At 49.7% G+C, this 15,899-nt stretch overlaps 1 protein-coding gene across 9 annotated transcripts in view; it reads left to right on the top strand.

Moving 5' to 3' along the window:
* Pax2 (paired box 2) overlaps positions 1–15,899 on the top strand; it is a 79,639-nt gene that overhangs the window by 46,701 nt on the left and 17,039 nt on the right. For all 9 annotated transcript variants that reach the window (XM_052172304.1, XM_052172301.1, XM_052172300.1 and 6 more), the window contains 2 exons: positions 12,317–12,492; positions 14,851–14,977. In XM_052172304.1, the coding sequence (XP_052028264.1) occupies positions 12,317–12,492; positions 14,851–14,977 (303 nt within the window). The remainder of the gene's footprint in view (positions 1–12,316; positions 12,493–14,850; positions 14,978–15,899) is intronic.

The raw sequence follows: 15,899 nt of genomic DNA, 5'->3' as shown, positions 1-15,899 counted from the left end.
CCCTCGTTCCCTCCCTTTCTCTCTCCCTCCTTCCACCCCTCCCTCTTTCCCTCCCTTTCTCTCTCCCTCTTTCCACCTTCCCTCTTTCCTTCCCTTTCTCTCTCCCTCCTTCCACCCCTCCCTCGTTCCCTCCCTTTCTCTCTCCCTCCTTCCACCCCTCCCTCGTTCCCGTTCCCTCCCTTTCTCCCCCTTCCCTCCATCATTCCACTCTTATTTACCAAGCTCTCAGCAAACTCTAGGCTGAACCCCGAATGGATTTCAGCTTTCCTCATGATTAAATTCCTACCCTTGAGGGAGTTCCCTCACCATCCTGGCCACCTATCTCTGAATTCATGAACACTGAGTCCCAGGGACAGTCCAGCCAAGGCCAAGCACTTAATGTGGAACCACTGGCCCTCGCCCGCCTGGAGACTCCACACTCCTAACGTCTCCTAAGATTACATTCGATTTTTTAGCAGGCGTGTCAGACTCAAGCTCATATTAAGCTCATGGTCAACGAAAACCTCAAGATCTTTTTTACATCAATTGCTACCCAGCCAGGTCCACCCATTCTGTACTCTCGTAATTGATTTTTTTTTCAAACTAAACATAGGGCGTTCCATTTACCCCTGTTGCTCTCCCATCTCGTTGGTTCAGGTTCTTACCTCTCTGATGAAAGTCACAGGGATGTCTTCTCTGACATCATCCAAGCAATCTTATGGGCTGTTTATTCCCCGTATCTCCATCCTCCTCTTCCTCCTCCTTCTTTCCCTCCTCTTTCTTCCACTCCTCCCTCCTCTTTTTGTTGTTATTTTCCTTTCTTATTTTATTTAGAGATTTGTTTATTTATTATATGTAAATACACTGTAGCTGTCTTCAGACACTCCAGAAGAGGGCAGTCAGATCTTGTGACAGATGGTTGTGAGTCACCAGGTGGTTGCTGGAATTTGAACTCAGGACCTTCGAAAGAGCAGTCGGTGGTGCTCTTAACCACTGAGCCATCTCTCCAGCCCCAATATTTTCCTTTTAAATAAAGAAAATCATGTGGCAGACAAGTGAAGACCCACTCCCAGTTGTAGTACCCAAGTGCTTTAGGTACTGTTGAACTCAAAAGTCATCAACAGTTACAGCTCTGAAAGCGGAGGGAGTGTCCTCGTCAAATGTCAACACTCACTGTATCCATATGATTTTCTTAACAAATCAGGTAAGGAAGAAATATCAGTCTAAGCACTGCCTGCTGCCGTGTAAAGCACACTCAGTACAAAGGTAAGCGTAGCAGCTCTTGGCCTCAGGAGGCTTAGCATCTCGCTGAGGGGCAGACGTGCATCAGCAGGTGCACCTCCCGTCACACAAGCAGAACGTGACTCACGCCAGGAAAGCTATGAAGAATGTTTTAAAAGATAAAACAAAACAGAGTTGGATCTTCCAGCCAGGGCAATTGGGCGAGCCATCATAGCGGGGCGGGCCTTTAATCTAAGCATCGATATCAAGTTTAATGTGCCACAGCTGATCCTCTGCGAGCGCATTCAGGTTCCAGAGGATCACAGTTTCTTCTCTAGTCCCTGCACATCACATCGCTGGTGCGACCATTTCTTTCAGAAAATATCCAAAGCCTTAAGCTGTTGGATGCATTGTAAAGTCTTCTGAAACCCCCACCTTCCGGGCTCAAGGCCTCAGCAACAGCTGGTTTAGGATCCTGGGTTTACCTCTCACAGTCCTGAGGTGTAACAGGGACCTGAGAAAGTTAGCTCATGGGGACAGCTCAGGGCTAGCCTGGGTCCTCCCTGGGGATTGTTTCCTTTCCCTACAAGACAAAGGCAAGCTAGGAGTTCACTCTGCCTTTCCTCTCTCCTGTCCACTCCTGTCCTCTCCTCCCTCCCTCCCCTCCTCTCTTCTCCCCTCTCCTTTCCTTCCACAACTCTTTTCCCCGGGTTTGAGCTAACATGTCTCCCTTTCCTCATTCATTTGCTTTGTCTCAGCCCCTCTGAGTCTTTGTCTTTCTGGCCGGCTGTGCTCTCTCATCTCTCTCCCTGGTTACGGTCCCCCCTTCCATCTGTTTTGTGCCCTTTATGGAAGGCTGGTGCTTTTGCCTGACCATAAGTGCAATACATGTTTATTGTAAAATATTTGGACAAGCCGATGTTTCTAAAAAGAAAAATCCATAACCTCCTCGTTGAGCGATAACCAGTGTTGAAATTCGGCATATTTTGGATCCTTTTCCTCCTATGCGTGTGGAACTTTAGATATGTAATTCTTAATTAAAGCTGGAGTGCTACTATGCACACAGCTTTGTGCCTTGCTAGTTTTACTTAACATTATATAGTAGCATTTTCACATGTCATTACATATTCCTTGAAAACATGATTTTTTTAATGGCTGCATAATCTTCCACTGTTCGATGTACATGGCCTTCTAAATTCTGGGCTCATCATATTTTAAGGCTTAGCCGTGTGCAGCCACGGTGATTTCCTCAAACGCCCTTCTTCTCCTCCCTCCCTCCCTCCTTCTCCCAGTCCTTCTACTTCATCTGGTTGATTGTTTAAGCTATGGAGGCAGAATTTCATCTTTCAGAGCATCTGTCTTCTGTGGAATTATATCTTCCTTTAGAATCTCTTGACATGGAGTCTCCCGCATGTTCCTTCCGCTTGTGAGGCACCCCCAGTACTCTCTTCCTCTGCCAGCTTTAGACAGGACTGGTTTCTTCCCAGATTCCCATCACTTCCTTTTAACCCATTTTTCTTTCTTGACCAAAGTCAAGGCCCCCCTGGCAGGGATAGGACAGCGACCATCTCTGTCATGCAGAAACATTGCCTACCTTTCCCGGGCTGCGTTTTGTTCTGTTCTGATTTTAAACCTCTTAAGAGGGAATCACCCTAGATCATCTTCCCGACACTCTTTGCGACCCCTGTGCTCACTCCTTCTTCCTTCCAAAAGGTGAAATGTGGCGGAGAGGCAGGTTCAGGATCCACCCATCTTTGTTTTTAGAATTGTATTGAACAAATTGGTCAACATTTGAGATCACAAGTATCAGGCCCTGTGCTAGGTTTACAAAGATGAGAGAGCGGGACCTCTGCCTTCAGAGACAGTTGAGTGAAGACATCAAGTGGGTTTTGTTTTTGTTCTTTAACTTTTAAGGAGATTTCAGTAAAGAAAGGCAATGTGACTGAGTTTACTTTTTGGCTCTGACACTTGTAGGCCATAAGGAAGTCACCTCTCTCTGAAAGTCCTCTGTTTCCCCAGGTTGTGAGCCCACTTTCCAGAGACAACACACACTGTGGTCTGGCTCTGCCTTCTCAGTCATTTATTAGCTGCCTCTGTGTGACCTTGGGAAAGTCCCGTAGCCTCCAAACTTCGGTTTCTTTACCTATGACATAGGTTTAATAATAGAAGCTTCCTTTTTAAGGAAGTTTTTCTTACAAAAATCAACTGTGTTACCATAGTAAAACTTCTTACACAAGTGTCTATTTTACACCCAGTGCTTAATAAATTGGGTGTTCTAATTTATTAATCTGTTCTAATTGCCACTGTTCTAATAATTAAACCCATGTGTACATATTGAGGATAGTATTTGGTATCATTAACAGAGTCTGGCTCTATTTATTATTTTTTTAAATAATTATTTATTTTATGTATGTGAGTACACGGTCGCTGTCTTCAGACTCACCAGAAGAGGTCTTCAGATCCACATTACAGATCCTTGTGAGCCACCATGTGGTTGCTGGAATTTGAACTCAGGACCTCTGGAAGAGCAGTCAGTGCTCTTAACCGCTGAGCCATCTCTCCAGCCCCCTATTTATTATTATTTTTATGGCAGAGATTTGGATGGAGAGTACAGGAATACTGAGAAAGAAAAAAAAAGAAAAAGAAAAAAAAAAAAAACACTGTTGCCGAGGGAGATCCTGTATCTGAGGTGGAAACAGAAAAGCTTGCTGGATTTGTCCAAGGTCCCCCCAAAAGTGAACCAAACAACAGGCCAAGATCTGGGGACCTTATACCTTTCCCAGGGCTGAATCTCGGCTTAAGGGCGTGACGTGTATGCCAGCCTTGTTTTAGGGTCTCTAGTCCCCAGAAGTAAGCAGGCATGGGTGGGCATAGCAAGCCTGAGGTGTATTACCAGCCAGCCCAGCCTCTACCCTGTGGTGAACCTGTCTAGAAGCTGCCTGTGGCCTGTGGGGTTTGCCAGTGCTAGCAGACCTAACATGGCCCAGAGCAGAAGCTTTGGTCCAGATTTCCAAGCGATTCTTTTTCGTCGTTTTGTTTTGTGTCTGAGGCATGGTCTCGCTATGCCATCTCTGGCTGTCCTGGAACGCTCTCTGAGGACCAAGCTGAGCTTAAACACACAGAGATCTGCCTGCCTCTGCCTCTGCCTCCCAAGGGCTGGGATTAAAGGCGTGTCTCAGCCCACCCAGCTTTCCAGGGGCTTCTTCATGACTGCCAGGCTTGATTTGGGGTTCATGGTAAGACCAGACTCCAAGGTTGTCACTTTGAGGTGGAAAGCATGAGGTGCCACATCCTCAGTGTCCCCTTTTCTCCCCCCTTCTCCTTCTATCCCTCCTTCTCCCTTCCCCCAGGCTTCCCATAGCCTCTTCTCTCTTCCATACCTGGTTTCCCATTCTCTTTGCATCTGGACCCCTTCCCTTGGGCCTCTTTCTTCTTGTTGTCTTTTTCCCTCTTCCTTCAGCCTCCTCCGTCCCTCATCCCTTCGTCCCTCCATCTTTTTTCCAAATACAAAAGGCACTCCAGTTCCGGGGAGCGACCCCATTCCCTGTTCCACTATCAGATGGGAGGGCCCACATGGCAGCCCAAACCTCATCCAGGTCCCGCTGTGCCACTGCTGTGGGGGTGGGGCCGGGGCTGCACGGGCGGGCTGCCCTGAATGACAAGAGGGGATATTGATCGCATTCTGAACTCAGCCCAGCAGATAGAAGGTAATTAATGACTCCATTTGCCTCAGTACCGGGAGAACAATTGAGTTTGCAACAGCAGCAACTGGCAGCTGGGGAGACTGGGGGGCGAGCTGGGGGTGAGCCCTCTGCGGGGAGGGATGTGGAGATGAGGTAGAGGATCAGATGCAGTGCTCCTTCCCAAACCTTGGCTAGGATTCCCTCCACATTCTTCCCTCTCCTTCCCTCCTAGACAAGTTCTTGAGGTGAGTCTTCTGACAGAGGCTAAAGTTCGGCTTTTCCCCAGGGGCTGCTTCCTGCCGGCCCTGGGGTCTTGTGCACATTTTGAACTTTTCCAGAGCTGTTTCCTCATTCGTAAAGTTGGCTGCATGGGACCTCTTTTTCAGGTACTCTGTGGGGGGTTAGAGGCAGAGGTTGACAAGCACCTAGGGTCTGCCAAGAGGGCAGACCATGAGTGGTTAAAGGATGGATGTAGTGAGACTGGCCAGAAGACGTGGCTTACTAGGAAGAAGGGTATGCTCTGGCTTCAGATTCGGGCTTTCTACTTACCAACTTGCTCTCTGAGACTTATTTCTTTATCTCAAAACCGATGATGAGGATGGTGATGATGGTGATGATGGTGATGATGATGATAGCAAGAACCTAGTAAAGTTGAACAGATTTAATAAGCATAAGTAAAAGCACGCCATTGGTTTCCCATGACCAGTGCACCTTTGTGTTTGGGCTCAGAAAACTATGGCTCAGGGCTAGCACGCTTGCTGAGCCCATGCCAGGCCCTGAGTTTGAACATCACCTCTCAAAAAAAAATTATAATACTAAAGTTGATATAGTTTTATTCTGTGTTAAAATGTTTCTTGGAGGTTGGAGAGATGGCTCACTGATTAAGAGCATGCACTCTTCTGGACTTCTTAAGAGTCCAATTCCCAGCACCCAAACTGAACCTCTCACAACAGCCTGCAACTCTAGCTTCAGAGAGACGCCTGCATTCTCATGGCCTTCCTCTCACACAGGAAAAAGAAAATGCACGCATACATGGCAGTAAAAATAAAAATGATTTTGAAAACTCATTTTAGACTGCTCCCCAAACCTACCTCTTTTTTTGGGCGAGCACATAGCCCAATCAATCTCTTCTTGGTGACTTTCACTCACCATGTTCCTGAGATCTCACTGGAAAGTCCCATTTGTGATTGCCTAGACTGAGGGTTCTGGCCTGGAGTCGGGTATTGGGGGGGCGGGGCTTGCTCCAGCAACAGATGGGGTGAACAGTGTTGAGAAAATAAGATTTTTCAGGAGGTGGTCAGATGGAACAGTAAGACATTTTCCTTCTTTCTTTTATTTTTGCATGTACTATGTGTAGATGTGTACACATATGTGTGTATGTGTGTATGTGTGTGTGCGCGCATGCACACTTGTGCACACGCGAGTGCACATGAGTATATGTATGTGTGAAACTGAACCCAGAGCTTTGAGTGTACATTCTATCACTAAGCTCCCAGCTAGTCCTGAGATAGTTTAAATTAAGATTCAGGAAGTGATGCATCCCTAGACAGCATGGGAAAGCATAGACAGAAAGAAGGTAAACTTGCTTGTGATCAGGAAGTAGCCACTGTGACCATGTTGGGGACGATATTTTCAGCAAAGATGATCCTTCTGCACTCACGGTTGTCTTTCTCTACATGGAGGCCAGGCCATTTTAGCCTATAGCTAAACTGTTTGCTGAGTAAATTTCTTGTGCTGGGCTCTCTGGTAAATATGCTCTGGAGCTGGCCACTCGCCCTTATGTAACCTGCACTTCAGTGACTCTGAACCTTAGTTTTCTCAGAAGCTGAAGGGGGTTACAGTTCCTACCTATGCTGGAGAGTTGTTTAGAGGGACGAATAACTCAAGATCTATGAAGACTTTGTGTCAGAGGCTCGTTCAATAAGTAAGGAGTCAGAGAAGATATTATGGGCTTAATTAATTCATCTATAGTTTGTGCTCCACACAGGGCTTGCGGTGACACCACGCGCTTTGAGAAGAATCACACTATAGTAGAAAGAGCATCTAGAATAGCCATGGGCCTAAAAGTTCTACTTCCCAGTTATGAGAACTGGCCTCTTTCTTCCCACTCACCTAACTAGGTTCTACAGCTATAACACAATAAATTTAGTGCCCGGGACATCTGGGCAGGCTGCACTTAGTCAGCACACAGCACAGAGTTAGCCTCACTATAGGAAAAATGCCAGAGCAGAATTGGAGATGCACCCCGAAGAGGGCCAAGTGCTTCTCAGCTGGACCCTGGCTTTAGTACCTGGGCTACAGAAGAAAGTAATTTAAGAGGCAAGCTCTCATGTCAGACCTGGACTCAAACCCTGACTGTCATTTACTACGCGTGTGTTCTTTAACAAGCTACTTAACGTTCTTTGTCTTGGTTCCCTATGTGTAAAGTGAGTACCACAGTATTTATTTCACAGCGTTGTTGGAAGGGTTATTAAATGAGCTCTGAAGAACGGACGCCTTGCTTTTTGCTTGTTGGGTCTTCTGAGACAGGGTCTCCCTAGACAGTCCCTGCTAGCTTGGGACTCACAATATCCTCCCTGCTTGAACCTCCTAAATTCTGAACTTCAGGCATGTATCACCATGTACAGCTTTAGAATTCTTTTTATTACTTTGTTTGTTTGCGTGTTATACCATACTGGAGACTGGACCCAAATATACTATGTAAATGTTCCCACTGAGCCACACCCTCAATCCAAAGGGCTCTTGATTGTTGTATGGTCCTAGTGTCTGGCAGGGGCCAGGGAAAAGCAGGATCAAATCCGCCATTGGTAGTGACTGTTAGCCCAGTACACTGTCTTCTCATAGCACCGAGAGGGACTTAGTAAGCCTATAGCAACCATATTTTGCCAACCTTTCTTTAAAAGCATGACCTGAACATTGAAAAGAATATTGTAAGTAGGGATCGTTCCAGAAGGTTTAGAATTTACAGATACTATCTATATCCTCCATCCAGACTTCTTAGTACAGGGAGTTCTAAGGTAGACTCTGAGCCCTGTCCTGGGGCGGTTTCTTCCACCTGCTTTGGGTGGCTGCTCTGATTCCAAGGCTAAGTAACCCCTGAACCAGGAACAGTGGTTTCTGTTAACTTGAAGCACTGTGGATGCATGGGTGGTGTTGCTGAGGTAAGGAGAGTTTCTGGGGGTCTGAGCTGATACTGCCAGAGTCTAACAGGACTGACCAGAAATGGCTGGATGTCCTTGTGTTGGACCAATCAGGTTCTGGCCAGGCTAGAAAGTGTCTGCCAGGGGTCTCATACTGAATACCACCTGGGAGAGCTCATCCACTCATTCAGTCAGCTAGTCACTATCCAGTCACTATTAGTCACTATCCAGTCACTATTAGTGAGCACCTGCTACGTACCATGCCTAGCTCAGCCTTGCAGACAAGCGTCAGCCATGGTCCCTGCACAAGGGGCTCAGAACCTGGCTTCTTGGGTGGGGAATTGTCCTTGCAATTGATGCTACCTAACTACCCTCACTCAGAAACCTAGGTCGGGACCCAAGTTTGCCTCCGACAGTAGTTTTGCAACTTTGCCAGATAGCCCTTCACACTGGGGCTGGTCCCTGCCCTGGCTTCTTCTGCAGTCTGCCTAAGCGTTTTTTTTTTTTTTTTGTTTTTTGTTTTTTGTTTTTTTTTTCCTGTAACCTCTGGAAGGGTGTTACCTTTACTCCCCTCTCCTACACTTTTCTTCCATGGCTTCCCTTTCTTCTTTTACTCTGCTCTTTTCCTCCTCCTTCCTAGCCCTCCAGTTCACCCTCTGCTAGCTCCAGGTTGCTTTCCATAGCTGACCGGCCAGCCACAACGCCAGGCTCCATCTTTCTGACAAGCGTCCCCACCCTGGCCAGCGCCTTCCAGTTGCTGGTATGGAAGGTCTCTTCCTTTTCCCTCTTCCCTCTACCTGCCTTCCTCTGCTTCTCTGCTGACTTCTTCCAGAAGCATCTCCCACCTCCTTGCACCTTCCTGGCCCCTCCCACTTCCTTCCCTTCCTTCCGCCCGCCCTCTCTGTCTTGGCTCCTCCCCCTTTCTTCACTCCCAAAGGACGGGTACCATCCCTGTCATAGAGCCTAGCGCAGACCTGTGACTAGGTTGGAGAGGAATGTCTCCCTGTCTCCCTACCAAGAGGGCTGCTGTCTGCCTTCTCTCTGTCCTGTAGTTCACTTACTGACACCCCCTCTCCACCCTGCCCCCACCCCGCTCCTGCCGTGATTCTCCCCCACCTTACTCGTTGCTGCTGGTCAGAACCTCACCTTTCTTCACACTTGGGACTGCCCTCGGGATTTCTCCAGTCTGAGGTCTGGGAACCGTGTTCTCTGCAAGCTTGGTGGCCCTGTGTCACTAACACTTTCTAACTACCGGTCCCCCGGTCGTCCCCCATTTCCCCCCACCCTCCTCCTCTTCCTCCGCCTCCACCTCCCGGAGGGCGCCACCTCTCCCAGCAGAGGGTTTCCTTTTTCTCTCCCTTCCAGCCCTCCCCAGCTTCCCTCCGCCGCCTCTGTAACCTGTCTTACCACCAGGGCCTGTGTGTACAGAAAAATAAATAAATAAAAAGGTCAGCGAGCGGAGGGAGCAGCAATAACCCCTAAAACAGTACTATCAGTGGAACATGATTGATCAATTGAATTCCATAGCGGCTGAAAAATGTGGGATTAAGTAGTGTATTATACGCACAATGAGTTGAGGCATGATGTTCATTTCAAGTTCATTTCGCCGGCCTCTGCCACCAGATCAGGCAATCAATAGGGGCAGCAGATATCATATATCACCTCTCTGCGGGCCGGGGAGAGAGCGCCATAATCTCTCGCAAATTTAGAGTGACAGATTTGTCAAGATCTGAAGGGCCCCTGAATAAATGAAGGCAAAGAGACTCCTCCAGCCGGTGACCTGAGGACAAAGCTTTAGTTCAGCTCCTACACACACACACACACACACACACACACACACACACACACGGTCACAGGGTGAGGCAAGTCACACACAAGCATGTACACAAACCCACACCGAGGCATGAAAAGCATCTTGTCACACGTGTGTGCTCACACACGCATATCTGAACACATGCCCACAGACAAATGTGCCTTCTACTCCTTAGGCCCATTTCGGTAGAGCAATAGATACAAAGACCTTTGATTCTACTCCTAGCAGCACAGCATTCCCCCAGAAGGGAGAAGGGTTGCAAGCAGAGACATGGGACATGGGACATGCAGACAGTGACAGACCGTAGAGGTAGGGAGATGCATACATCCTGGAAAGGGGGGTTCATGGGAAAAAGGGAATGGGGGGGGGCTCATATTCCTCATGTGCCCACAGTCTTTTAAAAAGATTCTTACTGTTATTTAAACTCATCCAGATCCTTTTTTATTTAATCCAGGTGTTTATGACGTACACATGGACATGCCTAGAGAACACTCACACAAAGGGGGAAAATCAGTATACAGTATTCCAGGTCCCCCTACAGGGCCATTAATGGTTCCAGAACCACGCAGAAAAAGCACAACTACCAGACCTAGTAATTCCATCTATAGGAACATAAGAATGTCACCAGAGCAGCACCTCTGTCCACCTCAGGCTGGTGTTAGTGTCTCTCTGTCTGTCTTTGTCTGTCTGTCTGTCTCTCTCTCACACACACACTCTCACTTATTCTCTCTCTCCTTCTCTGCCTCTGTGTGTCTCTCCATATTTTCTCTTTCTACCTCTCCATCTCTCTCTCTCTCTCTCTCTCTCTCTCTCTCTCTCTCTCTCTCTCTCTCTCTCTCTCTCTCCTCCTGAACAGTATGGTGGGAAGATGGGAGGTCCTTTTGGAAAGCAGTGCCTTTTACTCCTTCTGGGAGGCCAGCGAGAGAGGACGGCTGTAGATTGAGGTTAATCAATATGTAATACTTTCTATGGTCTCCCAAATGATACTGTACGGTGTTACTGTATATAATGCAATATTGATTATATCATATCATATAATCACCTATAAACTGATATATATAACAGTCCCAGAGGAACACCCTGGTGCCTAGAGCACAGGCTGGCCCCGGGCTCAAGGCTCCCTAGCTTGTCATGGTTTGAAGGAAGCCAAGAAATAGCAGGCTGGGGCTAAGGCTGGAGCTGGGGGTGGGGCTGGGGTTGGGGCTGGGGTTGGGGCTGGGGCTGGGGCTGGGGCTGGGGCTGGGGCTGGGGCTGGAGCTGGGGCTAAGGCTGGGGCTGGGGCTGGGGCTGGGGCTAAGGCTGGGGCTGGAGCTGGGGCTGGGGCTGGGGCTGGGGCTAAGGCTGGGGCTGGGGCTGGGGCTGGGGCTGGGGCTGGGGCTGGGGCTGGGGCTGGGGCTGGAGCTGAGGCTGGAGCTGAGGCTGGGGCTGGAGCTGAGGCTGGGGCTGGAGCTGGGGCTGGGGCTGGGACTGGGGCTGGGGCTGGGGCTGGGGCTGGGGCTGGGGCTGGAGGGCCAACAGAGTTGCTAAGTGAGGGTTCAAAGAGGCTCTAGGACAGACTCTTTGTCTTCAGAGTGCTCTAAAAGATCTAAGTGGCCAAACACTGGAAGTCAGGGACAGGGGAAATAGAGCCAAACAAGATAATGAGTGGCCTAAGTGGAGATTTGAGACCAGACTGCTTCTGGCAGGTAGCAGGCTCCAGTGGTGACCAGGCCTTCCTCCATGGAGCAAGCCTTGACTCTGGGTGGACACCAGGGGTTCCAGGAGCTGGCTCCTACTGAGCCTGAGCCTGAGTCTGAGCCTGAGCGAGCATCCAAGGAGGAAAGAGTGCCGGGTCATAGCCGCCTGCATGCTCTCCGGAGTCTGACCATGTGGATGCCCAAGCAGCCCCTCCGACTGACCCTTCTTTCCTCCTGCTCTGTGTCCAGCCCAACCAGAGTCCCTCAGCTTTGCTCTCAGGGCCCCTCCTCCCCAGGAGTAGTTAATGACTTCACCCAGACTCTGTGTTATACTTTGCTTAGAGATGTGATGATTTTCAATCCTTGGAATCCGTGGAACTGAAATTTATCTGAGCCCAGTTCAATTCTCCACAGTAATGCATATCTGAGAAGCCAGCTCCTCACCTAGTATGACTCAGGCTGGGGGATGGGGGGCCCTGGGAAAAGAAAGCCTTGGAGACAGCCTCATGGGAACTCCTACCTCCATTTCAGCCCAGGCCTTCTGCCCTCCCTTCTTTCTCTCTCCCCGGCTCTTTCAGAGTTCTGGCTTCCCCACTCTCTCTGAGGAAGGGCCAGCCCCTAGGCCTTTAGGCCTAGGCCTCTAGCCTCCTCTATCTTGTAAACTAGAGAAAGGAAGCCTAGCAGGCTCCCAGGGACCTGGGAGGTCCCAGGGGCCAGAGCCAAGTACCCAACCCTTTGCCAATGGATCCTTCCTTATTTCTGCTGGCCTGGTGCTCATGACCTAAGTGTCTGTGTGTTTCCCAGATGTATCTGAGGGTTCTGTCCCTAATGGAGACTCCCAGAGTGGTGTGGACAGTTTGCGGAAGCACCTGCGAGCCGACACCTTCACCCAGCAGCAGCTGGAAGCTTTGGATCGAGTCTTTGAGCGCCCTTCCTATCCCGACGTCTTCCAGACGTCAGAGCACATCAAATCAGAACAGGTGAGAGAGGAACTTCCTGTTCGCCCAGAGCAGAAAGGAACGGGGCAGAGCCAGGCCCTCTCACAGCAGATGAACAACACTGCGTGTGTTCGTATGGCTTCCACATGTGCACCATGTGAACATGGCTGCACAGACGTTAAAGTACGGTTAAGAAAAATAATTTCAGTATACAGTCACTAAAGATGGCAAGATGCGGATGACAGCAGAAATGCTGTCCCCATTCAAAGTTTTCGATTCCTTATGAAGGGCGCTGTGTCATCTCTCATCCCCCACCTCCATTGCAGCTCTGGCGTTCTGTGACCCTAGTATGGGATAGTCAAAAATATCCTCATACTATGACCCTTGCCCTGCCCCCACCAGGTCCCACAGAAAGTCTGTGGAAAATCCTCTTGTTCCATGTCAGAAAGAAAGCCCACCCACGCCTGCCTCCTTGTCCCCGATACATCCATCCAGTGTGAACCCAGGCTGACTGGCAGCTGTCTCAGCCACCCACAAGTCTCACAGACACAGAAAAGCACAGAGCACACCACATAGGCCAAAGCATGCACTACATCGGCAAAACATACCACACACAGATTCCTAAAGCCCTCACATCTCGGGACTAGCAAGATAGTTCAGTGGGTAATGGCACTGCAAGCCAACACTGCAGGCCCCGCAGCCTGTGTTTGGTCCCCAAATTCATGTAAGGGTCAGGGGAGAACTGACTCCACAGAGTTGCCTTCTGGTTTGCACATGTGTGACTTGGCATGCCCTTCTCCCCGCACTATAATAAGCTTTTTATCTTAAAACTTAAAGAAAGACTTCCCATTTCCCACCACCGTTCACCTGCTCTTTCTACCGCACACAATACACGCTACATAGCCCAACAGTTCTGCCGGGCCCATAAATACACATGTTTCTCAGGCCGGGTGCTCAGTAACCGTAGAGCACACATCAATGTAGCCCCCAACCAGCCTACAAATATGGCGTAGGTCAGGCCTCCAACTGCAGAACAATACAGTCTGCTGTGTGTACACTCACCCTACACACACACACACACACACACACACACACACACACACTTGTACGCTGGCTTTGCCTCAGGCCCCACACAGCATAGTTGGACTTTAAGACTTCAACAGCCCCTAGCCTCTCACCTTTCTCCCCGCCCGTCCTTTTATCCCATAAGCTGTTTGTCTTCATAAAACAAAAATCAAAAGTCTTTTTAAGGTGCCCTGAGCCATAAACCAACAAAGGAGGAGCCGGCCAAGGCGGGAGGCTCAGTGCACCCTCCCCAAGTCCCTGGCTGTATTACAATGAATAACCTTTATTTACTTTCATTAGACTATTAAACACCAGCACAGTCATTTTTCCCCCTGAAACTCGGAGCAGGGCCCATAAAGCAAATCCGAAGCCTAATTGAGTTCATTTTAATTTCTCTCCGATCACAGCGAATTACTCTGGTGATAAATCAGGGGGCAGCTTCACCCCCAGTAGAAGGCCTAATTTGCAGCTAATTACAAAACTGATTTCTACAGGAAGATCAATACGAGAAGGAATTGGAAATGACGAGGCAATCCCGTCCAGCCAAGGAGGGGAGGGGGTCCTCTGGGGGGGCCAGGAAGCGGAAGGGAAAAAAACGGACCCGAAAGAGCAGAAAATCAGTTTTAATTTAACGTAATATTAATCAGAGCAACTTTTCCTGCTTTGTGCAGGCTCCTGGTCTGCCCGGCTCCGGGGTCTGGCTTGGTGGTAGTTGCAATAAAAAGGCAATTACCCAAGTGTTTCGGGCAGGACACCCTTTCAGAGTCAATGGCTGGCCCCCTCCTACCCTTCTGTTAGCCATGTGGACTCTCCCCCTCCCCAATTTCATACCCCAGTGCACAGGCAGAGTGCAAAGGGCCCATGGGGCTGTCTTTATTTGTTTTTTAAAAAGGGGCGCCCATACCCCATCAACCAACCCAGCAGTGCCAGGCTGGAGGCCCCACTAGGTCCTTCCCCCAACTACTACCTCAGCCATGTGTCCCGCTCCATCTCTGTCCGCCACAGCCCCTACTCAGAGGACCTTGAGCACCCCACTCTTCTCAGCAAGGGGATCCCCATTGCTGTGCCCCTCCTGGAGCATCTTAGGCAAAAGATGAGGATGCGGCTTTAGGGATGCTGCGTAGTCCACCCCCCAGTATACAGACCGCATCTCCACTCATCATATCAGGCTCACCCCCACTCTCACCAAACTCTCCCCCCCATCTCCCTGCCCGACCCAGCCACCTCCTTCCACCCCATCTGGGAGGGCTCCGGGGTCCTCCTCTCCATCTGCACCCTGCATCTTTCCCTGTGTACGCATCAATAGAGAGCTGTCACTTTTCTCTCTCCTCCCAGGGGAATGAATACTCTCTCCCAGCCCTGACCCCTGGGCTTGATGAAGTCAAGTCCAGTCTATCTGCATCCACCAACCCTGAGCTGGGCAGCAATGTGTCAGGCACACAGACGTACCCTGTCGTGACCGGTAAGGTGGCTTCCAGGGGGGGTGGGGGCACTGCTTTCAGTGGGGGCGCATCCGTCTATGCCATCTGGGCCCCAGTGTGACAAGTGGGCCCCCTGCCATGGTATCTGCAGAGTGAGAGAGAGAAAGAGAGAGAGTCTTCCTGAACAGATGTGCGCCGATGTAGGGATAGAAACATTGTGGTCAGGGTTCTGGGCTTCATTCTGAAAAGGAAGGGGCTAGGAGCCAGCTGCTGACTCTCTCTGTCCTTGACTCCTTTCCTCTCTCCCCAGTCGTCTGGTTAGGATTGTGTAGATGAATGTTAAGGCAAATAGGCCATCTGGGGAAAGTGGCTGAGAGGTTCCAGGTCTCTGGCCTTCATATTCCTCTGTCTCCAAGAGCACCACAGACTTTGCTTTCCTCTCTCCAGGAAGCTTGTATGCCTGTGGCCTGGGACCTGAGGGTGTGGTAAGAAAACTGTAGAGTGAAACACAGTTACTGTAGCCTTTCCACTGCTTCCTTGAGGAAGCCAATGAAAGGAGTTGGATTGTGGAGAGGTCAAAATTGGCCAAGGGAGAGGCACCCTGGCCAAACCTTCCAGGAATGAGAGTTATGGAGGTACCTGGAGTGACGATGCGGGGGAGATCTAACAGATGATGCTTCTGCATGTAGAGCTTCGTGTGCCGGCTTCAGAAGGCCCCTGGCACAGTAGAAGGGTTTCCGGGCCAGGAAAGTGTTCCAGTAAGAGAGACACACATTGAGGTGTTATTAAAATTCACCCAATTATTCTGGAGGCACTAAAGCCAATGTGCCATTCCTACCTTGGGAGACAGGATGACTGAGAAGGGTCTCAGTGGGGCCTGGGAGACACTGAGGCGTTACCAGAGAGTGAGCTGAGACCGCCTGGGGATGGGACAGGAAGGCTGTAGGTAGCCAACATCACTGC

The sequence above is a fragment of the Apodemus sylvaticus genome, chromosome 1, assembly GCF_947179515.1.
Source record: "Apodemus sylvaticus chromosome 1, mApoSyl1.1, whole genome shotgun sequence".
Lineage (NCBI taxonomy): Eukaryota > Metazoa > Chordata > Mammalia > Rodentia > Muridae > Apodemus > Apodemus sylvaticus.
The sequence above is the reverse complement of the archived record's forward strand: the minus strand, read 5'-3'. Positions and strand labels throughout refer to the sequence as shown.